Below are 27262 nucleotides of genomic sequence, written 5' to 3'. Positions count from 1 at the left end.
ATTTATTTCTTATAAATATTACAAATGCACTCTCAGCTTGCTTTCTCATGTCTTTGTTCAGCTCTGTTAGCCTAACTATTTTTTTGTGTGTGTTTCTCCTAACTGCACCTCCAAATCCAAGTTTCTGGTAAATTTCCCAGTGTGTTTCTGAGCCAAATTCATTTGAGGTCCTTCTAATGCTTGCATCTTTAACATCTTTATGCTTGTATTTTCTGATTTTCCTCTCTTGTGAGGTTTGGGGACTTTGCCTGCTTTATTATCAGTTGCAGATTTCATTTATCTGTTGTTCTGAATCAATAATGAAGATGTAAAACAATGTTTGACTCCCAGGGGCTGCAGATGACACCTTCCTTCAGCAAGATTCATTTCTATTCATTTGTTGATACTGTCAAGCCTTTCAACAATGGCAACATGTATAGTCTGAGCAATTTGCAAGTAAGATTTTGATAATATTATCTCAAATGCATTCTGAAAGCCTGACTATATGGGCATATTGCTTATATATTCATTTTCTCTCCCACCCTGACTTGAATTTTTAGTAATATGTAGTCCTCATCACATCCTTTTGAGATGACACAGATATTTACTGGTTTCTCTTTACTATTAGATTCATATTTCAACAAACTGTAATTGCCTGTTTACCAAATGACAATTATCAAGGTCCTTTTTGCCCAATAGGCCACTTTTATTCCCTTTTGTATTGTACAGCAGTTATGTACAATAAAAAAATTCCTCCCTATATTGATCTGATATCTATGTCTACTTTTTAGTCTAATCAGAATAAATCTCACTCATTTTTAACAAAGCAGTTCCTCAAATATTTGAAGAGAGCTCACTTGTTCCCCTGAGGACTCCTGTCTTATAGAAAAAAAATGCAAGAAAAGAAAATTTCCTGCCCTTTCAACAACTGCTCAGATGACACAATCTCCAGACACCTCATTATACTGGTTATCCTGTTTGAACATGCTCCAGCTCATCAGTGACACTCTGGAAGCAGCTTGCCCTGAACTGGTCACAGAACTTCAGCTGCAGACTGATTGCTGTACAACACACAAGGAATTACTGTACAATACAGAAGGAAGATACAACTACCTCCTTTCTATGGCAAACATTCCATTCGTCCTGAATTATTAAGATACAGAGAGCCTAGTTTAGCCTAGATTAGATTAGCATTCATACCTAGACTGTTGGTGACGTGTGGACTATTTAATGTATAAGGCATGATGCATAGACTCAGAGGTTATAAACTGAGGTTATAAGCCCATATGGACAGTTCCATGCTTAGGTATGGCGCGTAATAGTAAATAATAGCTTGAATAGTGTTATTTATAGTAAAATATCTACCTGACAGCGTGGTGTGGCATTACCATGCAGTTTTGGGTATTTTAAGACATGTGACCCTTGTGTTAAAATTATGTACATTCGACTGACTTTTTTTTTTAAAGGAATTCTGGGTTTTGGTAAATTAAGGAGGAAGTAAAATTTTTCTCATCCTAAACATTCTTTTCTTTCCTTTTTTTTTTTTTTTTCCAATTAGAGCATAACAAATCATCCCTCAGAGGAAAAAAAGCCAACTCCCATTTTTGCTAATCCCTGCTAAATTGCTAATGAATAAATGATAACTGAGCTGTTAGGATTCACAACTATGGACCTACCATATTACTTTTTCAAGAGACCTTTGCGTCTTGACAGGGAACTCTTAAGGGAACTAGTAAGCTTTCAAGATCAAAGGAGTGAAATGACAATGAAACATGGCCCTGAAGTTGATATTTTTGGAGACAGTTTTCGTGCTTGTCACTCTTTTAATTTATCCCATACAATTTGTATCCAGCAAATTGGTAAGGTGGGCTCTTTTGAGAATAAAAGTTTCAAATAATAGCTATTTTTGATAATATTTTTCTTTTTGGTTGTCATTTTTTAGGTAAGTCAGCAATGGCAGTGACATTGTATGTGATTTAGTGCTTTTCCCTTGATTGTTCTTGTCATTATTTCCTAGGATATCAGGGTTTTGAGATTTAGTGATTATATTTTCAGTAATAGTAGTGTTTTTCATTTGGCATTTGAAATGGCATAATTAAGGCTTATGAGGCTCAGAGACTTGACAGCTCTTCCTGGAGGAAAGCTGATAATGTTTAGGACATCATGTTAGCACTTTCTCTCAAATTGAAAGTAGACAGGAAAAGTGACTTTTAAGAAAGCATGATTAGGACCCCAGTATAATCAGCTTTTAATTACATGAATTTCCTGGTTTTAAATTGTTTTAATGGTATTCAGATATGCATAAAGTTTTTTTTCCACCACCGTACCACCCTACCTCAGGCCAGTAGTGGGAACTGAAAATCGCCCCAGATCCAGGTGTGTTGGCCGCATACAATTTCATTTGCATACCACATAGTGAAGGAGAGAAAACCTGGATTGCGTTTTTGGCATTTTTACCGTATGCTTCCAAGGAAGGAAGGAGACACACAATTCATTTTCTTTGACAAAACTTTAATTAGAAAACCAGACTCCTCTGATTATAAAAATTACACAAGCTAATAAATCTTGGTAAGTTATAGAGAGAATAATTTTATGAACATTTTATACCTAATAAAAAAGTTAAAATAATTAACAGCATTCATCAGATTTTGTTTTCACGTGATTTTCTAATATAAAAAAGCATATAGTCGTCAATCTTTATATAAATCCATATATGTTTGCCATAGCTTTTCATAATGGGTAGGGACAATATTTGTATTTAAATAATGATATTAATAATTAGTAATGAATCAAAACTGCCAAAAGCTGAAGCAGGATGACATTGATGATCAAGGTTGCTTAGGGAAATCTGAGCCTTCTTGACCCAGCCCAAATAATCTTTTAGAGAAAACTTAGACACAAGAAATCATAGGAGATAGTATTGTCCCACCTAACAAAAATTACTTATGATCAGTGTTGCTTTACATGTTTTCAGAATAATCACTGTTTCTTTCAACAGTTTTGTCTCAAAGTGCTGCTAACCGTGTGCTGGTGTATTGTGCTGCCTATGGGAAATGGTGTTGGATCAGCAGAAAACTGGAAATCTTATCTTTTTCTCTCCAGACTAGTAAGAACAGATGCATATTGACAACACAAAGTTTCTGCAAATATGTAGTTTCATGTGGGGGATGACTTCTATCCTGTAATAGTACATCGTTAAAAAATATCTTGCTTCTTAAAACTTCTGCCCTGCAGCAAGGTGGTATCACACTGACTTCCTGACCGTGTCCTTTCGGCAATATAAAAAAACTAACCCTTGTGTTCAAACAATAAATGAGGAGCCTGGGTAGTACATGAAGTAGTCACATGTGATATCTACATTTCTTTATTGCATTCTGATTTTTTTCAATATTGCATTGCAGTGCTAACTCAATTTCATACCACCACAAAACAATGGTAAGCCATAGTGTTTGAGTTAAAAGTGCTCCTGTGTCTCTGCAATAGTATCCCAAACTAAGAGCTGTAAACTAGTTAATAGACTACTTATTTTCATTTGGGGAACAGGAATGAAAACATTGTGAAGTAAATCATCAAGTAAAGATGCCACTACATTGAGCACACAGGTATTAAACATACAAATGGTTGCCATTAAACATTCTTTTTACAAGCTGGTACTTTAACATCTACATCCCAAAGTTAATTTCATTATAATAGTTTTTGAGCAAACTGTAATTATAAATAATTCTATATCAAGGTACTCAAATGTACCTTGAAGACTAACAATAACATGTTTAAGGATGTCATTTGTTTCACATCTCAAACCCAAATCCCAAACACAAACATTTCTGAAACATTTCAGTGGATTTAGCTGGTAAGCTAAAGAGTGGCAAAATTCCACCATCTATGGACATTTGAATTTGAGTGTTGCCCATGTACTTCCTTGTTGTACATTCCCTGGAAAGTGTTTGGTTAGAAATTATGTAGCAAGTGAGAGCTCTGAATGAATACTCCAGCAATTATAGGAGAGGGAAGGTTTTCATAAACATACTTGGTTTTGTAGCAGGCACCCCCAATTTTGGATTCAGAGGCAGACAGAAGAAAATCCGATTTGAGTTTATCATATTCCCCTTACTCCATAAATAAATTTCTTATGTAGAACAAAGTAATGTGTATGAAAGACAATTAGATATATTCAGCTTACCTTAACTTCAAGATTCAAGTGGATAAAACTATAAGTAACAATTTCAGCTGAGAATGAGGCAGAAATGTAAACATTAATGGAAATAAAAGTTATCACGTCTCCCAAACAACTATCATTTACAATACTTTCAGAAGACTTTGCACATGCTGAAATCTATGTGGTATAATTAATAAAGCATTCGTTCTTTTTTTTTTTTTTTTTTTTTTTACTACAGATAATGGAATGTTACTTGACCAACATAAATTATCCATAATTTTGGAGAGAGTCTAATAAGGATAAACTAAGGCATAAAACAAAAAGCAATAAGAAATCTGAACACAAGTAATAAGGCTACACTCCGCTAGCCATCTGAGTCAGAATTTCTGTGGGTGGAATAAATAATAAAACTGCTGATGTTAAGAAAACTAAAACAAGTTCCATACAAATGAAAATTTAGAAGGTGAGAAATTTCTCTCAGAAAGGAAAACAATACAGCAAATGTCACATTTGTACAGAAAATGCTTCCTATAATCCTTGAATCTATGAATTTAAACTACCCCACTTCTCCTTAATTCTTTCAGTCATTAGAGAACCAGTTAATGATCTTACAGAACCTATGATTTAATTACAAGCATCTGTTTTTGAGACTAATCAATGAATCATTAATGTGAGCTTGGAAACAGCAGGTAGAAAAACCAATAAATTATTCATTTTGAGGGAAGAAGGAACTGTTCCTGAGCATCAGATAATATATGTTATTCACGCTTATGTCAGGGTAGCTTTGTGTATTTGTGTGCATACTCTTACAATTCCAGCTGAAAATGACTTGGGGCAGTATCTTTTACTTCTTTAAGCCTGAGAAGCAGCAGCTTAGCAATTGCTCCCATTTAAGGATGTGGCTGCCATGATAATCTTTCACTTGTTCAGCTGTATTTCTTTTTCTTTCCATTGACAAGCTAGGATATGAGCACAGTCCCTGCTCTGCCAAAGGAAACCATGGCTTTTGTTAAAGTTTAAGCTACTGATAAATATTTAAGTGAGTGCAGGAGTAGATGTTAATATTACCTAGCAAAGAATTCACAGGCAAACAACTTTCAAAGGTATCAGTAAGTCTACCTTAAAATGACTTACTAGATAATGAGATACATCTAATATCAGTTTGCAACTGAAACACTTGAAGCTTTCAAGGTCCACCTGAAATTGGTCCACACTTTGAACTAATTTCTTCCCTGCCTCCCTCCTTTCCTTCCTTCCTTTGTCAAATATGTATTGAATGCCTAACATGTGCCTGGCACTCTTTCAGGGTGCTGGGCTTATAGCAGTTTACAGAGCAGAAAAAAAAAAATCACTGCCCCCTTAGAGCTTTCAATTTACTGGGGACAGACAGACAATAAACAAATCCCACGACAAATAGGAAAGAAGGGAGGAGATTTACTATATTTTCATGAGATGATCATGAAAGGTCTCTCTAATGCATACTTATTTAATATTTAAGAAGAAACCAAAAAGAAGTGAGGGAGGAAGATCTGTGGCTAACTGAGGGAAGAAAAGCATTCAGCATGGTGGGAACAGCAATGACAAAAGACCAAAGTGGGTGCATGGTCGATGCAGAGAGAAAACAGGGGGCAGTGGCTGGAGAAGTGGTCAGAGAGGAGGCAGGGGGACAGACTGGGTAGGGCTTCCCCTCTTTCATGAATCTCCCACCCAAGTTAATGTCTGTGAAGAGATGGATCTTTTGTTTAGGCAGATAGAATGCCTTCTTCAAGGCCTATTTGAAGCTGCATTTCCTTTTTGAAGTATTCCCGTTTAATGCCAATAGTTCCCTATACCTAGGTTCTCTTAACTCTAAAGTATGAATCATGCAATCATTTCTTGTGCTTTATTGTGAGTGACTATTTCCTCTGTCAGCATCTTTAAATAGATTGCAAGCAATTTAAAGGTAGAAAATACATCATACTTTTTCTTCATTCCGTATAGCACATGATATTAAACTCAAGGTAATCTAGAAAGAAATGAAAGAAATATATAAAACTGTCAATTAAGAACAAACAAAGAAATATATGACTCTAAAAATAAATTCAGTTAATTTTGAGAATATAGCCATGAAAACAAAAACATTAAGGTGGAACTCTGGATAAGACACATGATCTGATTTTATTTAGTAATCTACGTCATTGCTTATCCCAACTTAGAGGTTATACCTATACATCTGTAGATGTGTTCTTCCTGTCCTGCAGAAAATGTAATACCCCATCCATGCAGCCTTCTGTCTTTCTTTATATTAGCACTACTGCCCATTCTCCACAATGTCTATCTTCATTTATGATTTTTTTTTCTCTAAACTCATATCTCCAATTTCCTATAGTATTGTTACCTAGCAGGGTCAGAGCTATTAGTGGAGCACAGATTATAAACATTTGAGAGACATAGCTAGAGGGTTAAAAACCCACTAGTCTACTAGTTATTTCACCCATTGCTTGGGATTTATCTACTTAAGCAAGGTAATTAGGTTACAAATGAACTGATGATAAAATACTCACATAAAATTATTTATCCTGAACTAAATTCTTTATTATTTTTAGACTTGAAATAATTTCATATACTTTTTAAAATCAGTTCTGTATCTAAGGTAGTATAGTTCAACTAAGAAACAAAGTTGATGTGTTCCATGCTGAGGTTGAGTGAAGAAGAAAAGAAGGTGCCCCTGGATGCCTCTCAAATCATTATTTTAGTGGAACATTTCAATCTCAGTCTAATTATTGAGATCTCCCAATCCCTTCAGTGCTAAATTTCAAACATGTTGGAACTTGGTGTGAAGAAGGAGCAAGATTGTTTTTCTCCATCTGTAGATGAATTCTTCTTTTTACCTAAACTAGTTAGTTATGATTTTTCTTTTCTTTAGGCCATCCTTCTAAATATGTGTTAGTCATTGCTATGCTAAATAGAAGAGGTGGCAACAGGGTGGAAAATGACTCATTAACGCTCTTTGCTGATGTTCTTTCATAAAACTATTTTTTAAAAAATGTTATTAGTGTCTCAATTCTTGCCTGACTATTCTATTTACTAGTATTTATTTCTTTGGGTAAAATTATGAGTTTGGGAACCTGTTTACATTACATTCACTAATTTGTTTAAGTGTATACCCTCAAGGCTGTATCTTCTGTGTTTAATACGCTAATCAATCATTAGGCATCTTTGCGTTCCTATCTTACCATTTTGTCCAAAACACGTCTAGTACTCATTGACATTTGTGTCCAACAAACAAAAAAATTAGTATAGCAACTTCTATTTGTTATGGAAAACATGTTAACTAAGAATCTTGAACAATTTTTAGATTAATAGATTAATTAGGTTAATAGCAGGCAAATAATAACTAGTTTTGCCAATGTCTCATAACAAATGTTTCAGTGAAAGCAAATAGTTACTTTCTTCTTTTTATGAGACATTAAGATATTCTGCTGAGCAATTTGAACTTCTTTGTCCCTCACACAGGACTTTGTACGTCACTTGGCACCTTGAAGGTTCTTAATTCATGTTTGTTGGATGGATTAATGAATGAACGATATGGCTAGTTCATCAGGTCATTTTATTTTCCTAGTTCCTAGGTAACTGCCCATATTTCCTGTTATTGAAAAAGTTCTTCCAATCAATTATTCTCTTTGTTGACTTTTAGCTTTGACTTCCTATTATTGAACATAACCCAGTACTCTTAAGTATTTGAATCTAATACAAAAAGAAAATCTATTGGAATATTTGGTAAGAGATATTTGACTTGCATATTGTGTGTAACTCTGATTGGAGTTTCAACACCTCTTTATTGTATAGGTATGACCAAGTTGGCCTTTAGGAGGCCTGATGGATTTTTAATGAATTATTGGTTTTGCCAATCATTACTTTTGTTGCATCATGGCCTTCCCCCCCCTTTTTTTTTTAATATCTTGGGTCTGGCGTATATCATAGTTTAATAGCTGTGCTGTTGGGACCAAAGATCTGCTTACAACCATTTTTAACACCTACTACATTTTTTTTTTGTAGGCCATTTTCCCCTTTTCCCTTCATTAAAGTTCTCTAGGAAATAACCTTCCTCAAGTCTTTTATTCAACATCAAAAATTTTCAATTATTCTAGAATGCTATATCATTTTTCAAAAGAATGAAAAATAAAATATCAACCTGTGTATTTATTTGACTTCCTGGCCATTTGGCAATTTTTTTCTTCATATTTTATTATTTATGGTCTAGTTTAACTTGGTTTCTATTTACTTACTTCTCATTCCCTGAATTTGTACTGGAATAGAAGGGAAAAATTAGTTCTGTATTATTTTAATTGAAATTCATGTTGATGAATCATTTTTCCTTAAGTATTCTATTCTTTTATTAGGTTATAAATTACTCGATTAGCTAGAAATCAGCAATATTGTTTGGAAAACAGGAACTGATTTCCACACAGACCCATTAATACTGTTTCCTTTGGAAATGTAATACTCATCTGTGCTTCAGTAACAAAGACAGGCTTCTCTAACACGACATTATCAATGTTTGCTCCCTGGAGCACTAGTTCTTTAAGATGCCCCATGAACATAATGTCCCATGGTCAATTATATCTGGGAAATGAAATACTGTCTTTATGCTACTGGAACATTACTTTCACACATCGAGGGTAATTCAAAGAATAGGCTTCATTTTGCCAGTGTTGAAGCCATTTGAACTTCAAGTAGCACTTCGTGATGATATAGGAACAAAAAGATCTTCAAATTCTCTGGGCATTCATTGTACTTAACTTTTTACTTAAGAGTTGGTATTTATCAATATCATTTTTGTGTTGTATTTGATACTCATGTGGTCCCACATGCAGGGGCAGATCAAAATTTTGTTGAGCCTGAAGTGTATACGTTTTTAGAGTCCCTTTTTAAGGAAAATAATACAAAAATATCATACATTTGAAAATTTTATATAAACATAAGATGAGAATATACTGCTAAAGACTGTCCTAGGGCCTTCAAAAGACTTACATAAGCAATGGGCTCAGAAATTTGAGCTTCATTAGCTACATGCTACATTTGCATATCCCTCAAGAAAAATAGCACTTTACTGTTATTTAGCCTAATAATATAATATTGTTTCAGTCTCATTATTTCTGGTTCTTTTCTCCACCTGATACACACCCTACATTCTTAGGGTTGTGAGATTTAGCAAGTAAAAATGCAAGATGTCCAGTTAAATTTGAATTTCAGAGAAACAAGTATTTTTAGTATAGTAGATTCCAAATACTGCATGAAACATACTTGTACTAAAAATTTCATTCACTGATTATTGGAAATTCAAATTTAACTCATGTCCTATATGAATCCAGTTCTAGCATGGAGTGCTAGTTCTAGTATACAGTGGTTCTAGTTAAACCAGTCTATAATAGGACTTCTCTGAAAATGATACATTCTTTTATACTCTATGCCTCAGTTCCATGTTCCTAAGTTTTCTTCACGAAAAGACTGTCTAGAGAAACTTATTACAAATACAGATTACTAAGGCCATCCCTTCAAGAGGTTAAAAAGTCTTCTAGATGAGTTCTACCAACAGGTAGACTTGTCAGGTATGGCCTTAGTTCAGGTAATTTCTTTCCTTCAACCTGGAATGTCTTTGCACTCTTCAACTACGCAGCGTTTCAGGACTAGTGGTGAGAAGCTGACCTTTGTCCTCACCTTCTTCCCTGAACAGATTTAATCCAACTACTCTCAGAATGCCTGCTGCTGTTCATAAACTTGTATTACAGAGATTTTCAAAGTCTAAGTGTGGTTCCTCAGACTAGTAGCATTAGCATCACCTGAAAACTTGTTAGAAATGTAAATTTTCAGGCCTTACTCCAGATCTACTGAATCAGAACCTCTGGAGGTGGGGATATGCAGGCTGTGCTTTGACAAGCCCTCCAGGTGATTTTGATACATGCTTAAGTGTGAGAATCACTGCTCTGTAAATGACATCCATTATTTTTGTTTTATACATAGAGAGAGCTATTTCACCTACTAGTTTGCTGTGCTAAAATCCTTGATGGGTGGTGGCTGCCTCTCATTTCTCTTTGCATTTACACTCTCTGTGTCTGTCACATAAAAGATGTTTAAAATTCTTCTTGAATGATTTGGTGAATAAAGGGGTTAATAGATAATTACTTTTTTTTTGAGTAAGTTACCTGGTGAAAACCATGACCCAAAGGGCATTGCATAAAACTATGTGGATGATCAAGCTGCTGTGTGGCCCCATTGCATGGCACTGTGGCTCCAAGTTCCAACTCTTTTACATTTTCTCAAGTTGTTATCTGCTTCCTCATCCTCACATATTTTAGTTATATGACTGTAGAAGAATACAAAGAATTCGTATGAATTATTTTCACTGGTTATTTTAATGCTAATGTTAAAAAACATGTATGTGTGAAATATTTGACAGGAAAATTACTTCGTAGGAAAAGTATTGAATTAGAGACAGGCCATTCAATGTATGTGTAACTATGTGTAAGGATATGTTGTGAAAATTACATTTTACATATATATCCATCATTGCCCAGTGCTGATATAACATTGCAATACTACACCTTTGTGGTAGAATAAAAGCATGTGCCTTATACAAAACTTTCATAGAAGATGACTGCAGACCAGATCTCTGATTGTGGGAGGAACAGTGATCTTGTTTCTAAGCATAAATCACCTGAACTGCTAAATTCCCTGAAATGCAAATAAATCTCAAGAATTATTTGCTAATTAAATTGATGTTTATATATGTAGATTAATCTAGATATTATCATAGTGTCTCTAGCTATAATACGTGCATGTAGATAAGAGTTATATATACCAGTATCCAGCAATCTTACATGGAGAAAAGTACAAAAGATTAGACTACCTATTTATGTTCCTAAGATATTTGTCTCTTCCTCTTTGACTCATCTTTTATTTACTGAATTTAAATAATGCAATATAAACCATTTTTCCCCAAGTTAGATACGCAGAAAACCAAATCAACCATTCTGTAAAGATAAAGAGATTTCCTGAAGATTTGTGGTAAAGCTCTATAAATGTTATAAAAATGGGCCACGCTGCATGTCAAAACCACAGGAATGTGATGGTTGAACTGTACACTAAAGTATTGTAGTAAATAGATCACACAGAGTTAATAACTGGTTACTGTTACACCACATTAAATTCACTAATGTGAATATTCAATTATAGGGTACCATATCATTGTATTTTAGACACTCAAAGTTCTTGAGTGTTCAGGCCATCTTACGGATATAAGTTTTGTGAAATGTATTTATTTCTTCCTTTTTATATTTAGTGCCACAACTCTATTTCAGGCCAATGTTACCTTCATTGCTGATGATAACAACAGTCTCCTAACTTAATTCGTTGGTTCAGGTCTCTCATCTCCAGTCTAACCTACACTTAGAACACTGCAGATTAAAGCTTCTAAATTTTTAATCTAATAATAACAATAATAAAAAGTAATTTGAGTCCATTAAATCAAACATACATTCTTTAGCACGATGTTTGCAGGTCTGTATATCAAACTTTCTGGTTGTAAAAATTCAACTCCTATACTGGAAATGTACACTCAAGCTAAATTGAGTTCATTGACCCAGGCACATACTCTGTGCTTTTGTTCCATATTACGGCTTTGCTCAGGTTGGTCATGTCACATGGGGTGCTCAGGCCAATAATCTTACCTCATCTTAAGTGCTATCTTAATGCAACGCACTCCTACCAGGTTTGGCTCTACTAGAAACCATTTCACTACCCTCTAGATACCCCCTTTTGGACTCTGTACAAGTTCTGGCTTATATTCTAGTTATAGATGTCATAGATGCTTTTGTCTTCTGACTTTTTAAAACTTCACTTAATAGAAGACTCTATCAGTGTTTATTGGATTAAATATGTTGAGTTGGTTGTCTAAGACACTGCTTTTCAAATTGAGCCACACACTGAAATCACTAAGGGAGCTCCCAGAAGTACTGAGGTTGGGTCTCACTACAGTATATATTGATTTAAGTAGTCTGGCATGAAGTCTGGGCATTGAGATTTTAAACATCTCTCTAGGTCATTCCAAAGCACAGCAAATTTTGAGGACCACTAGTTTTGTTACTCTTAGGGTTATCCAAAATGTCTCTTAGAGTAGTGTTTGTTGCCCATGGTCTCCTATGCCCACTTGGTTGGTGGATGTATCTCCATTTTACTTCTGTGAACAGATGTCCTTCCCACAAACCAGTTGGAAAATGGGGCCTCCCCAGGCTAACTCCAACCTTATCTATAACTCTAAATAGCATAATTAGGAAATGCTTTTTTCAGGTTTAAAGATTAAAATGTATTCCTCCAAACATCCTTGTAATCTGATTGCTGGTTTTGGGGAGCACCACTATTATAATTAAAACTTTAACTATTAAAAAGGACAAGGTTAGTGTATAAATCGGTTAGGTTTATGCTTAAAATCTAAGTGCATATATACTTTATGTGATCTTCAAAGAAAGCATAAGTGAATCATAAGGAAGTGAATTTAAAAAATAGTTTTAAGCATTTTAACAAATGCATTGTCTTAAAATTTACATTTAGAAAAGGATTAACAGGGAGAAAATCTATGCAGTTATTTTTCATCACATATAATTTGCATTTGGACTTCTCTGTACATGCACCTTTCATACTGATTTATGATGAAAAGATAATATATTGTACCATAGGGACATAGTACATGTTTACAATGTTTTCTTTCTTGAAGCAATCTATAAATCAGAGACAATAATACCTATGCTTAGGAAAGTATTATTTGAATTGTTAATTAAAATAATATTAACAGAGATAGTTAATTGGAGTGTATTAGTTTGAGCTGTGTGTTCTGGAGAGTTTGGGTTCCAAGCAATCCATCTCAGTCTCTTACTCTCAGCACTTTGAGGGACACCAGGTATATATGAGGTGGCCAGTTGGCTGTGGGCTTTTGTGCTAGAACATGGACAGTGTTCCATCATCAGGAGACTCAAACTCATGCCCTAAACTGGCTCTTGAAACCACTACATTTCCAAGCAAGAGAGATTATAAATTTATGTGATATTGCTGAGTTTTGGGATCCTTGATTTTAACAGATAACATTAAAAAATGGAGACTGTGTATTTACATGTTGTAAACGATTCACTGCATTTAAGCCCAAGAATACATCATAAAAAGAGCTTTTTCTTTATGACTCCTCTCCCAACTCCAAATGACTCCCCATATCCTGACAATCCTTTATTATACCACTCACAATAGGTGCTTCCTTTTTATTCCCATCTGTAACCAGTCTCCTCTGGGTTCCTATCATCTCATCTGCTATAGCCTTCATCCTGGACAACCTGCTTTCCTGCCCTTGTATATTTTACTTTTTCTCCCTAACTGCTGTGCCCGTCCTCCATCTCCATCTATTAGAATCTTACCCACTCTTCAACGTGGATTAGTTCATAATTCCTTCCTCACTTTCCTTGAATGCTCCAGCTGCAAATTTCCTCAATAGATCATACATAGCTCAAAGTCAGGAGCTATGAAGAGTTTAGTGATATTTTCTTCTGAGCCCAGCACAGAGACCAATGTAGGTGCTCCTAAATATGTGGTGAGTAAATAGGTACAATCCCAAGCCATCTAGAGGTACTTCAGAAACCCATCTACATCAACTCTTGATCCTAAAATGTTACTGAATTTCTAGTTCTATCTTTTTAAAGAGTAACAAACTTTTGGAGACTTAGATATGTCAGGATTTTTCTGAAACTTTCCAATGTGTTTCTTTTTTCAAAAGCCAAACTAAACTGATGAACAGAAACCAAATAAAACAAAAAGGTGTTAGTTCAGTTGTTTAGTTCCTTCTTCAACAGTGTTAGATCTGTTTTAAAATTTTTTCTCACTGACCTTTGTTCTTAATTTTTTCTTTACGTCAGATCACATTCTCCTTTATTTTACTATCTATATATGTATAGCTCTACGCTCTAGCATTTCAACTTATAGGAAAGGACAGTTATTATCAACAAATCTTAAATTCTTCCTTTATATGGGGCCTTACTCTTATGTAACTGGCTATATAGGAAAATTCTAGAAAATGAAACAAAACAACAACAAAAGCTTTTGAATATGGGCTCTCAAAGATTGAAATTATTAAATAACTTCCTTTTCATTAGGTCATGAGCAGGCAACTGAGAAGCTGGAGAAGTCTTTTATATTTTTCTTCATTGAATAGATAATTATTGAACATTCGCAAAACGGACATTATGTGCTTCATAGTTTGCCATGTCAGTTACCATTTTTAAAATAAAATCAGTGGAGAATTTCAACTTGAAGCACATATAAATGACAATAAATAGTACTTTTGCAAACTTTATTTAGTATTTGCAAATACGTTCCCCATGTCCAACTTAATTTTGCTAAATTCTTATTTAATTCCTTTCTAGCCATGCTTATTTTTATGTAAAGGAGAAAACATGTTTTAAGTACTCTAAAGAAAAGTTATTTTAGAAATGAAGAAAGTTGAACATATTTAAACAAAGGAAAAAAGCAGAGTAAAATTAATATTTAAAATACTAAATTTGGACAGAAAAATGGCTATTGAATAAGTCCAAACATTTCCATGAAAGACATAAAGGCATCCTTGTTCTTAAGAAAGCATATGGCAAACTATATAAATGGAAATATTACCAAGACTTCTTTCGCCTCCTCGTTATACATCAATAATGAGGAGAACTTTGCAAAGATAAAGCTTTTGAAGTGGGTTGTGGAATATTAAATTGTTTAAGTATAATTTTGGCATCAAGTGACCTTAAATATTTTGAAAGTTGGTTATCTATGCATTACATATAATGCCACCACATTATTCGTCAAAATACAGTGGACTTGGATATTTCAGTATTTAACATGATAGGTTTTAGTGACTTAGAAGTGGTGCTGACAGTGCATGAACAATTATGCCCTGGCTTGGAACTGCACAGTGTGCAGCCAAAGGGATGTGCTTTGTGAGTAATCTCTGGGTGCTACTGAGGAGCCGCTGGCTTACTCATTGTCTCCATCTTCTGTAGCTCTCATATGGTGAGAAAAATGTTGGTTCAAGTATTTTTATAGTTAATGTAATGTTACTACAATAATGCAATGTAATGCAGTGATACATTTTAGGTAGAATTTATTTCACCCGATTATAAATTGCTTCAGATTTGAAGGTAACATAATTATTAAGCGGTGTTAAAGTGCTAGCTGAATCTTTTAGTAATACTTTAGTAATTTTTGTGTTTTAGAGATATTTGTGAACTTAGGGATTCATAAAAATATCTCTCAGGAATGCCAATACATTTTGTATTTGCTTCAGAATCTTTTATCTTAACCATGGAGAGATAATTGATATATATTACTGCAGTATTACTTTTAATGTATGTATTCTTGAATGTTTAAAGGATAAAAAAATTACATTATAAGTTTTAGAACTTGTGATTCAAGAAAAGACTAAAAAAAGCATAGATTATGTTACTTTACATTGTGATGCTATAAGATGTTTTGTTTAGGAAGTTTAATTCTTAGCCTAGAAAAATCTTTCCCGAAAACGTAGCACGCTCGAAGTTCTCACTGAGGTTAGAGGAATAAGTTGCATATTATGATATTCTGTGGGACATTTAATACTAACAGTAAAAAATGAAGAAAAGTGTGGTGAATTTAAGAATAACCTAGCGTTTACAGCATTTGAGATTGTGATTTTAAAAGACCTCATATTTGACCCTAAGAACTCTAGAATATACACCTGTATAATTTATCGCTATTTTAATATATAAATTATTTCTATTATTGTGACTAATGGAACTAGATTTCTTTTGTTGTTGTTAAAACAAAAAGTCAAGATAGCCAGAAATGCTCTGTTTAACTTTGCCTGAGGCACTGTAGTAAATACAATTTTGATGACTTTTCTTTTCCAAGTAACTAAGATTTAATTGTTATTTTTCTTAAAATTTTTACCTTTAAGCTTTAAATAATAGATTTGTTATGCAGAGAAATTCTGAGCAATTTAACTAAAATTATTGTATTTCAGCGTGTCTAAAATATGAAAACAATGATGAACCGAAGAACTGAACAAGGAAATATTTGTAACATAATTTCCCTTGACTGAGGTATGAGATTCATTTAATTATTAAATGTGTGTTTACACATGCAAATCTATGAGAAACAACTTGTTCTTTATTTATATAGTTAAGAAAAATCTAGTTTGCAAATTATTTTTTCACTGACCAAAGTAGAGGTAAATTTTGATAATGGACCAAATTCAGGTGAATTGGAAACTTTGGAAGGACTTTTGGTTTGGGTTCTTAGTAAGATCCAAAATAGGTACTTTTAAAATATTTTCTTCTTTGTGAGATCTAAAATGGCCACACAGCAGTCTTCTATTTCACAGGAGATATTTTTGGATGGAAATACAACTTGGGTAATGTTTTTTAGATTTGACATTTCTGTTCACAATTCGTTTTTAAGCTTTCCTCAGTAAGGTAGCTTTAGTTGTAGAGCCCAAGGTACAGAACTACAGAGCAGAAACCTATAATGGCTTTGTTTGTACTATTTTGGGAGTGATAAATGAGGCAGTTTTCATGAATGGGATGAAGCTACATGTAATAGAGTATTTTAGAAAGAATATTCTTATGGGTAAAGACATCTGGAATTGGTGGTTTGCCATGAGGCTTGTGTTAATACATCAAAGTTTCATAGTTTCATACATTTAGTCATCCTTCTTTGCTGTAGAAATTGGTATTCTATCTAGCTAGGATTAAGAACAAGTGGGTTTTTGTTTTAGGAAAAAAAATAAAAATGCTCAACTTTTACTCTCATTTCTACAATTTGTCTATGCATGGGTGAAGACTGTTTCTCCCTAGGAGTTTTCTTTTCATTGATGCTAATGTTTCCGTAAGTGACTTGTGTTTTAAAAACCCTAATTTAGTAGAAAATAATAGCAATGCCTTCCAGAGGAAAAGAAAACTTAAGTAAAATGCCAAATAATGGTAACTTTGTCTCTTTCTATTTGCCTAGAATAATTAAACAAACAAATAAACACACAAGCAGATTTTTTTCCTCCAAGAAAAGTGATAAGTGAAATGCACTTGGAATTTTTCTGAAATTATTCACAGATTATTTGTGCATCTTACTAGGTAGACCGCTGCCTCTAATCAAAGTCAGATTACTCTCTTTCTGAGTCAATTTTTGTGCTCTGGGATATCTGTAGAGAAACAACTAACAACTGCCCTGAGAGATTTCATATTAATGAATATTACGTTAACCAGAATGTGTAAGTGGGACTGCATATAGCAGTGCTCATTTTACATTTTGCCTTGTCTAATTTGATAAAGTGAATAAGCATCAAGGAAAGGTGATAAATAATATTGCTTTGTGGCTTTACTATATTGCCATTTAATCAAAGATTGTATGCTATTTTGTCTTTAAATACCCTTATGAGGTAGCTTGGAGAGATCTCTGCCCTTTTCAATCTGTGACAGATTTCCTAGTTAAGAGCAAAAAAGTCTATTGCTGAAAAATATGCACAATTAACAGGAAAGTATAATAAAGTTGTTGCTTAAACTCTACTAAAACTTTGGGATATTTGCATTGACCAGTTTAAGGTCTAATTTATCAGTTTGTAGCACATTTATGTTTGTGAAGAAAAGATGCCAGATTTCGTTATTCTACTTGAAAATAGATGCTACAGACTGTACCAGGAGATGCAAGAATATGATGGCCTGTTCTTTTTTACCCCCCAGCTCTATCAGTATTGCTAGCAACAACCAGTGAATTCATCAGATAAAATGATAGAAGGTATTTCAGTGTCCAGGGAGAGATTCTAGTAACCATATTACATTAGATAATTTAAATGCTCCCCATAACATACTGTAGACTGCCTCTACTGAAAATATAAGCTAAATTTGTATAGCAATGAAAATTATACATTTTTATTAAACATCACTAATCTTTCATCCATGAGAGTCTCTCCTACTTATTCCTAGGAAATTCTTCAATGTAATCTTCCAAAGCAGTAGATTTTTCCCCCCACTGGTTTGACAGAGCCCTGTGGGTAATGTGCTTACTCTACGAACTGTGGCAATAGAGGGAAAGAAAACCGTAATGCTCCTATATTGGACCATGCCATTCGCTGTTGGGAAACCAGAGCTCAGTTGCAAATGACTTCTAAAAACCTCAGCTCAGATAAGTTCAATAAAAACATACACACCAGGAATCACACACCATCAGTGGATGATTCCTATTCTGTTCCTAAAGTTTCTTTCTGATTATTAAGATTTTATAATTACCATGACCTGTGAGATCTTTCTTAAGGGAAATTTTCAACTGGGGAAAAATAGTAGAAGCTGGCTTTCTGTAATTTAAGATAGTGCAAAATCAGTGATGGTTTTCTTTATAAATACTTCATTATATTAAAAATATCTGCCTTATAGAGGTTTTCAGTTTAAGGTACACTCCAATTTAATTTTGACATCTTTAGAGATGCAGAAGACATAAAATGTGATTTGTAGACTAGCAAGCTATACTATAAATATATTCTTAACCCTATATATTGCTCTTTTGAATTGTTTTCCATTTTATGAGAAAAGCAGGTGGCTTCTCTATCAGCAATAGGGAGGTCCTCATTAAGTATGAAAAAAAGTATCAGAAATTAAGTATCATAAAAAGCGTTCATTATGACTCAAAGACTCACAAAATCCAGTCAATGATGAGAGCCACTCTGGGAATGAACGAAGTTTATCTCGGTGCTTACATTAAGCTTCTTTACAAAGAGTCTCCCTAGCTTTTCACTTTCACTAACAAAGGGTCTATGGCTCTTCCTTTGTGCTTGGAAATTCAGGAGCACCTCCCACTGCAAAGATTAGGTTATGAATCTGACAAGTGAGAACCCAGTCTTCAAGTGCGATGTATTTGCCTATGATCAAGTTTGCTAGCAGTTGAGAATCTGTAGTTGTGCAACACTACATGATTCTCTCTGCTGTATTCTAAATCACAGAATATGTGGTATTATTCCACTTGTTCTATCACACCTACTTACAGACATCTTGATTTCTGAGATGTGGGCTCATCTCTCAATATCCTTCCAGTGTCATTTCAAATGTCGCCTGATCTAACTCCACAACACTTCAAACACAGAACACCACCTCTTGTGCTCCCTAAGTAAAACGTGATGGTGGATTAATCTTGGTCCTTTAGTTGAGAAATCAAGGTAATTTACTGCTACTATACCCATACACAGTCCCTCCTCTGCTGGACCTCATGCAATGTGGCTTTGTTGCCCTCACTTACGATTTTGCTGCTTTCACTTGAGTCAATATCATTGCAGTTATTTTGTAGACAAAGCAGTAAAAAACTTGATTTTTCCCTATACAATATATCTGCAGATCATTGATTTAAAATATTACCATAAAGGTCTGCACCACAGTGATGATGTTCAAATTTATATTGAGATTGAAGATGGGGAAATAGCAAGGGCATACCAATTCAGCCATAAATATGTTTCCAGTCAATGTCATAAAATTGTCACAAAATTTTGGTAATACAGAAAGAGCTAAAACCCTTTTTTGTTTGTTTGTTTGTTTTTTGTTTTTAAAGGGAAGAAAAGTGCCTCTGAGGCTCTTTTGGAGTAAGTAACAGTTTTCAGATTCACTTTTGCAAAGATTGCCAATATCATTCACAGACACCAACAAACCAGACTGAACAGAAAGATCCCTGTGGTAGGATGCCAAGCAAATTGTTGACTTCTCCAATCTCTAAGAGACAGTATCTCAATGCCAGTCTCATGGCATTATATTTTCTGCTTCAGCATAAGATTAGCAAACACAAGACATAAAATTATGTTTATTGACTAACCAATACAGAATATGCTAGGCCCTTTACCTGGAAGCCAGATTTCGCTTCTGAGATTTTCCAAAGGTCATTCTAGAAGAGGTGGCTGTTACTGATACCCAGGGAAGGCAATTCTTAAATTGCTTACCTGGGGATGGAACTTTCTGTAGGCTTTAGGCCCTTAAGACCAAAAGCCATGAGGCATTTATGAATAGTTGATGTAAGAAATTTTAATAAAAGTTGTAGTAACCCTGAAAATAGTGTCTTTAATAACCTATGCACTATTAATAACAATGCATGCATAGTGCCGTGCATTCATAACTATTTGGTCATAAAAATATGTGACTGTAATGATGATATTTACAGTCAACTTATAAAAATACATGTAATTCTGAATGGCAATAGTTCATCCCTAGCTCTAACCACAAGCCTAGAAGGATTAGCTTATTATGGGAAAGTGCGATAATTACAAAATGGACAAAGCTTTTACTCTCTTGAATTCAACATTCAAGAATAACTATAATAGCATCATAAAACTTCATTTGTCATCATTATTCTTCTCACCTCACAAGGTAAAAACCTAAATTCTGTGGAAATAAATGGGAATCAAATAGGAAAGAGCCACTTACATGATACAACAATAGAGGAGTATAGTTCTTTCACAGAATACTCATGCACAACCTTCAAAGAGGTTCATAGTCACTGCAAGAATTCCTGGGAAGACATCTAAACATGACTTTCATTAAAAAGAATTAAGCCTGGTCTAACTCTAAGGTATGATTACCTTTAACCATAAGCGGTTAAGAATCTAACTTTTAGCTGATCTCTTTCTGTAATTTAGGTGAGTACCTCTTTGAAGTTTATTAACATCAAAGAGAGTGGAGTTCACATGGCATTTTCTAATTCAAATTTAAATTCTGATGGAAGGAAATAAATCCACATTCCAGTTTAAATATAGAAAAGTAGTAGTTTTTTTCAAACTTTATAACATCTTACTTTAAGGGCATACATGTTTCAATTAAATAAAATATTACACAAAGTTGACATATTTCCCACAAATTTCTTCTCTTCTAGGAGTTAACTGGTCATCTGCTGACAATAGATAAGTTCCTAATTTGAATGGCATTAGTACCTCACAAATGAACAAAACAATGCGTGTAAACTTGAAAAACTAGGGAGAGGTGCACACAAGCTACCAAAAAAGGTTGGGGTTGGGGGTGACTTGCAAATCATGATCTCATATCTTAGGATGTATCTTAGTATTTAGGAAATGGAATTCTTGGAAACATCTGTTTCACAGTGAGGTTGGGAGGTCAGATGATTCTCTGTTAGATGCTTCTTAGGATTAAATTACTTCCTAGTACTGAGATAAGACATTTTAGGTGGTATATTAATTCTTCCAGAACAAATAATTCCATTTCAGTAAATTATTGCTACAGTTCTCTAAAGAGTACTACAGTGTCCTGGAAAAGATAACATTCCTTCCAAAATGCCCTCTAGTCACTCGAACAATGAGAAATTCATATTTATCTTAGACACTTTGATTCTTGAAGACATAAACTAAAAAAGAAGAACTGTTCTTCCCTATCCAAACAGATTATCTGGATGGAGACATAATATTAGATCTGCCCTGGCCGTTTGGCAGCATACGCCATTTCCTCCATGTGCATTTGACAACTGGCATGCTTGCTTCTTTCTCTGTAAATCAGCCTGCCAATCTTCTTTGCATGCAGAATGTCTATAGGAACCAAGAAAAAAACCAACCCCAATAGCCAATCTTTTAAAACATAGGTGAATGAGTGGAGCATGGCACATAAAGGGAAGGAGTGATAGTTAATTAACTTTCTCAGTGATTATCTCCCATATTTTGAAAGGGATGCCAAAAAATAAAAATCTTTACAAATGATGAGTAATCTGTAAGAGGAATTCTCCTCCTCCCTGCACCCCTACCACAAAACCCCCACTCAAACAAAAAATTGAAACCTAAGCCAAAAACTTCCTCAGAAACTTCTACTTCGGATATGAGATAATGGTCTGGAGGCTACTTGTATGAAATACCAGTTCATTCTAGTACAGCAATTCATGAGGCAAAAGACTAGGAGTATTTGTAACATGACTTTACAAATAATGTAAAAGCAACAACCCTATGGTTATGGGTAATAATTTTCCATGCTTAAATCTATAGATATTGCAGTGAAATTGACACAATGGAGACATACATCATTTCCTGTTGAAACCCAATTACCTCAAGGTAAAACAAAACAAACTCCATTTGATAAATGAAATACTACTTAAATGTTTTCATTTTGGGGTCTATTCCTTTTCCCCTTTATATCCTGGAAAGCTATATGTCTAAGTACACTTGTTTTGTTACTTCATTAGTCTATCAACTTCATTTCCAGCGACTATAACAAGAATGGAATTGTTTGTATCTTTTTTCTGAACATAATTGAGTCAAGGAGTTTCGTTATTTTAGATATTATTATTAATTTGATTAAAACATAGAACCAATAGAACCAAAGTTGATGGGAAACAGTAGCTTTCTTCTAGGTAAAAGCTTACTAGCAGATTTTATAATCATTGGACATTTATTCTGTCCTACCTGGAAATAAATTATGTTACTGCTTGGCATGGGAAAAGGCATTTCTAGTAATCTTCTGTGACAGGAAGCACAGCATTAGTCCAAGTAAGCACCCAACAGGCTGAGTCCATCTGCTTGGAAGTAGTTTTAAACTTTAACTTAATGAAAACCTTTACTTCAGTACTTTTGTTTGAGAAAGAATTCAGCAGCGGTTACAATTAATATGCCACCCATGGAGAGCTGTGATCACCCTAGGAGGTGGGCCAACTGAGGAGCACTTTCCAGGTAACAAGAGCAACGCTATTGCAAGAAGCTACAAATGATACTGCAGTAGGTATAGTGACCACCACTGTAGTGATCATGGCCTGGGTTATGTTCCAAATACTAATGCCAGGAATTCACTAGAGTTTATAGGATTAGAATAGTTTCCTTACACTAAGAACCAGTAAATGGCGTGTGATGAGTGGGTATGGTCCATTTTATTCTATTTTGCTCTATGAATTTCCTAGTTATGTCTCCTTTCTCCTGTGTTAATTAACTATGTTCCACAGCAGTTATTTTCCCTATTTAAAATAAGAACAGTGTAACTATGGAGTATCCCAACTCACATACACATACTTGTGCACCCTTAGACACATATATGGATAATCTGTGTAAGTGCTCATTTGCAGTTGGGTGAGCTCACTGAAAGCAGTCATATCAGCCTTTCAAACACAGTAAAAGCCAATGAAAATCCATATCAGCTATTTATTTCTAATATAAAACTGTAAACCTTGTCCATGTGGTTATTAATTCAAATGCCTTTTGTGTTTTTTTTTTTTTGCGAAGTCATCCAAAGCAAAAGTCTAGATGACTGCTGACATGATATGCATAATCTAATGAACTCACATCTCTGTTTATTTTCCTTATCTCACAGTTGAATGGCACTCTTACTGCTGAGACACTTGGGTTGATTTAGAATGGCTATTAATGAATCTATATATTTGGCTAAGGTTGATTTGACTTTCTAGGGAAAGGCCAGCCTATCTGCAAATGGACACCTCCCTCCACATAAATGTCAATGTACACTAAAGACAAGTCTAAGTATATGTATATATGGGATATATACATATATATGTACACATAAAATGGATTGGGAAGTCCTTTGGTTTAGACAGTATTAAATATGTACTTCCCAAGTGCATAGGTTTCCTTTGACCAACCTGTTCAAAAAACAAGCATGAAAAGTGCCATGGCACATTTCCTGTGTCTTTCCCCCTATTTGAAGGACACCTTTCCTTGCTTCTCCATCACTCCTAAGCATTTTATTTTTAAAAGCAGCTGGTTCTTTTGGCCTTCTATCTCAACACTCCATTGATTCATCCATTCCTTGGAAGAGCTCTCAGATTACATCCAGAAACTTGTTTTTAGAGGAGAACAGGGTTGCAAATAACTTTTTCCTCTTTTTTTATTCCCTCTTCCCCCCCTCAAGAAACAGACACCTTGAAGTGTCATGAATAATGCACTCTTGATCTGACTTGCCTTGTTACCCCTGGCCAGCCCAAGCAGCTGAGGTCTGAGCTTTACTTGCCCTGCATCATTGTGCAATACTGGAAAAGAAAAATAATCCATTGGTCTATACCCCTCAGACTGTGGTGACGTGATCTGGGTTCTCTTGAATTTCTATGCATTCAATTTCCTCTCTCTCCTTTCGCTTGGCACGTTTCTTTTTCTTGTGGTGCTTTTTGGAAGGGGGGAAAAACGTTAGGAACACAGGTAAAATAACAAAACAGTGCAGAAGTGTGCAACCCCCAGTGAGCAGCAAGCATTTGAACAGTGTGAAGGTCAGGTTCGAAGGCACAAATAGAAGGGGGACTAACCCAATAAGAAAAGAAGTAACATTTTGCAAAATGGCTGTCCCATGCTCTTGTAGGGAGCTTTTTATACATTGTGTTCGGGTGTGCTCAGTTGCTAGTACAAATGTGTAAAGCAGTGGTGCACAGTGGTCAATGGCGAAATTCAAGGTGTAGATAAGGCACAAGATAGAAATGCAATCCATGTCGATGTTCCATAATGTCATTAAGCCCAGAACGCCCAGCTCAATTGAGGTGACGCTAAGAATTAGCCAGAAGTTTCCCAGAGGGTGGATCACTAGGAAAAAAGTCAGGATTAACACCAGGAGTACACCAAAGCCTGCAATCAGAACAGGCACTGTGACAGACAAGCTGTAATGGTCCATGAAGACAAAGGAGGGGTTGAACACGATGAATCGGATGCTCTTTGAGAGGGATAGGGGCCTCAGCTTTTCCAACACTTCTATGACTTCTTTCTGCTTGTCTCTGCTAGTCCTGGCCACCAGATACAAACGAGAAGCAATGATATTGCTTTCATCCCCTGCCTTGGAGAAGATGATATCATTTCGAAAATGCTGGAATTCTGGCTTTTTTAAAAATGCGCTTTGCAGGACACTAATGAAGTCACTTTTGTTATTGGCACTGATGTTGCTGACTTTCAGGAACTGGTAGTACTGCTCCACCCAGGACACAGCAGTGAATCCACTACAGAGTCTTCTTAGGTCCTCCTGGACACTGCTGTTCCAGTACTCTAGGGGCTCATAGACATAGAATCCTATCACAGGGCTATAGTTGCTGAAATATTTCTGCTGAACCATGGCATAGGAAACACTTGGCGAATCACTGGCTAGTAGATTGATGATGTTGGCTCCATCACTGATCTGTAAGCACCCCATGAAGGAGAAGGAGGCATAAATGAGATAGAGGATGACAACAAATGGCTTCACATATATATTGGTAATCCATTCATTATAATGTTCACGGAGAAAGTGTTGAATGAAGTGGTGCTGGTAGGGGTTCGTCTCATGATGGGACGTCTGTTGATGCCCATCACTCATCACTGTCTGGAACCACACAGGTTTGCGATCCAGGTATTCTGCAGAAGGGATCTTACAGCAAAAGATGCTGTGGTAGCGGTTTTGCTCTAGTTGGCCAGCAAAGACCAGACAGGAGCCAAAGAAGGAGAAAATGTAGAAGTAGTTCAACAGAATGGAGACACACATGTTTTGACAGAAGACCTTCACAGCCTCTATGTTTGTGAATGGGCTGGCACCCATGCCAAAAGTGATGAAGTACAGGGAGCTGGTCATGGTATAGGTGACCATCACATCAGAATAGGCATCTGCTATCCTGTCTTTGAAGGGCAAGTTCTCTTTGGTTCTCCGCCATCCAGACAGAAGCTCAAACACTCCTTTAGTTCCATGACCTAATGTTTTAAAAAAAGAAAATAATAATTATTTTTATTTCCTCCTATGGCTCAAGTGAATTCCTTATAGTTTATGTATGCTAAACGGCACTTTATACTCTAATCTTCAAAGGGCTGTGATCCTCCTATCAGGGCCTCAGAAGTTGAGTTATGGACAGGATACATTCGGTCCCTGTTTCACTTTAGCAAAGCCCAAATTTATTGATATTCTGGGAAAAATGAAACATGTACTGTCTGTTCTATTAATATGACAAATTGTAAATATAATGTTACATTATTACATGAGTTTTTCCCCTGAACACATATTGTCTTCCTAAATAGACAGTAAGTTGTCAAGGGCAGGGGCTGTTATCTGTGTGCCTTCAAATGACCCTTAACATCATGTCAAGTGCTTGGTTAGCTGATTCATTGACTGACAGTTCCTAACTTTTGTTTCAAGCTGATTTATATGCTGATTTAAAAGGATGTTAAACAATTAAAAATGGCTCTAAACTGATTTTATAATGTTGATAATCTCTTTGGTGGCCAAATGGCTTAGAAACCAATTTCCACAGACTTGATTAATTAGCTCTGGATGTGAGTAAAAAGAAAAGAAAAAAAAAATCTGCCACATCACGTAAAAGACAGGGCAAGACCTTCGGGGTGAAAATCTTAGCAAGCACTTCCTTTGGGCTACTCATAGAGCTCTGATTCACGTGAGATGGATGCTGACTAAATACTTCTGACTGCTTCATTAAAGTAAATGAAGAATGCTTGTTTTAAACCAATGTTTGCATATCTTTTGATAAGAGTAAGTAGGCAAAAGGCCTAGTCAACAAATATTACTTGAACACCCACTGTATACCAGACTTTAGTAGCTACTGAGCTGTAATTTTGAGGAATTTCACAGCTCTTAAGATGCTACCACTTTCTTACTAGCAAAAGAAGAAAGCAGCTGGGTAAATAAAGGTATTATAACATATCTGCAATTTTCCCTTTTTTCACTTCCCTGAATTGGACCTATCAAGGACCATCCACAATATGTCAATTGGTAGCTTTCTGAGTGAGTGGAAATCTTCATAGATCACTCTTGCCTTTGTGGGAATAGCAATACTACATAGGAACCTTTTCTGTGAACGGATACAAGCTGTGCTTGGGCTGTTCTCCAAGAAATCCATTAGACAAAGACATACCTGAAAGGCACAAAATGACTTAGTTTATGAAAACCTGGAACATGGATTTCTGTGTGGCACTTAGATATTGGAGTTAGGTGTTACAAATTTAATTTACTTAGTAGTGCTCTAATAAATATACGATAGCTAGGGTCTTACTGCAATCGCTCTGAATTTGCACTGCCGATAGCTTTTGCTAACTGACCTATGTAATTCTTCTCTTTCTTTTATTTGAGACTACAATGTACATCCTTAAAAATATTATTTCCCAGCCTAGCTTTC

At 35.2% G+C, this 27262-nt stretch overlaps 1 protein-coding gene across 3 annotated transcripts in view; it reads right to left on the bottom strand.

Annotated features, from left to right (window-relative positions):
- Positions 1 to 2473: 2473 nt before the first annotated feature.
- The window catches only part of LOC105490906 (patched domain containing 4), a 221955-nt gene continuing 197166 nt past the window's right edge, over positions 2474 to 27262 (bottom strand). For all 3 annotated transcript variants that reach the window (XM_011756879.3, XM_011756878.2, XM_011756881.2), the window contains one exon: positions 2474 to 25829. In XM_011756879.3, the coding sequence (XP_011755181.1) occupies positions 24196 to 25829 (1634 nt within the window). In that variant the 3' untranslated portion in view covers positions 2474 to 24195. The remainder of the gene's footprint in view (positions 25830 to 27262) is intronic.

This window comes from Macaca nemestrina, chromosome 5 (genome assembly GCF_043159975.1).
Source record: "Macaca nemestrina isolate mMacNem1 chromosome 5, mMacNem.hap1, whole genome shotgun sequence".
Lineage (NCBI taxonomy): Eukaryota > Metazoa > Chordata > Mammalia > Primates > Cercopithecidae > Macaca > Macaca nemestrina.
The sequence above is the reverse complement of the archived record's forward strand: the minus strand, read 5'-3'. Positions and strand labels throughout refer to the sequence as shown.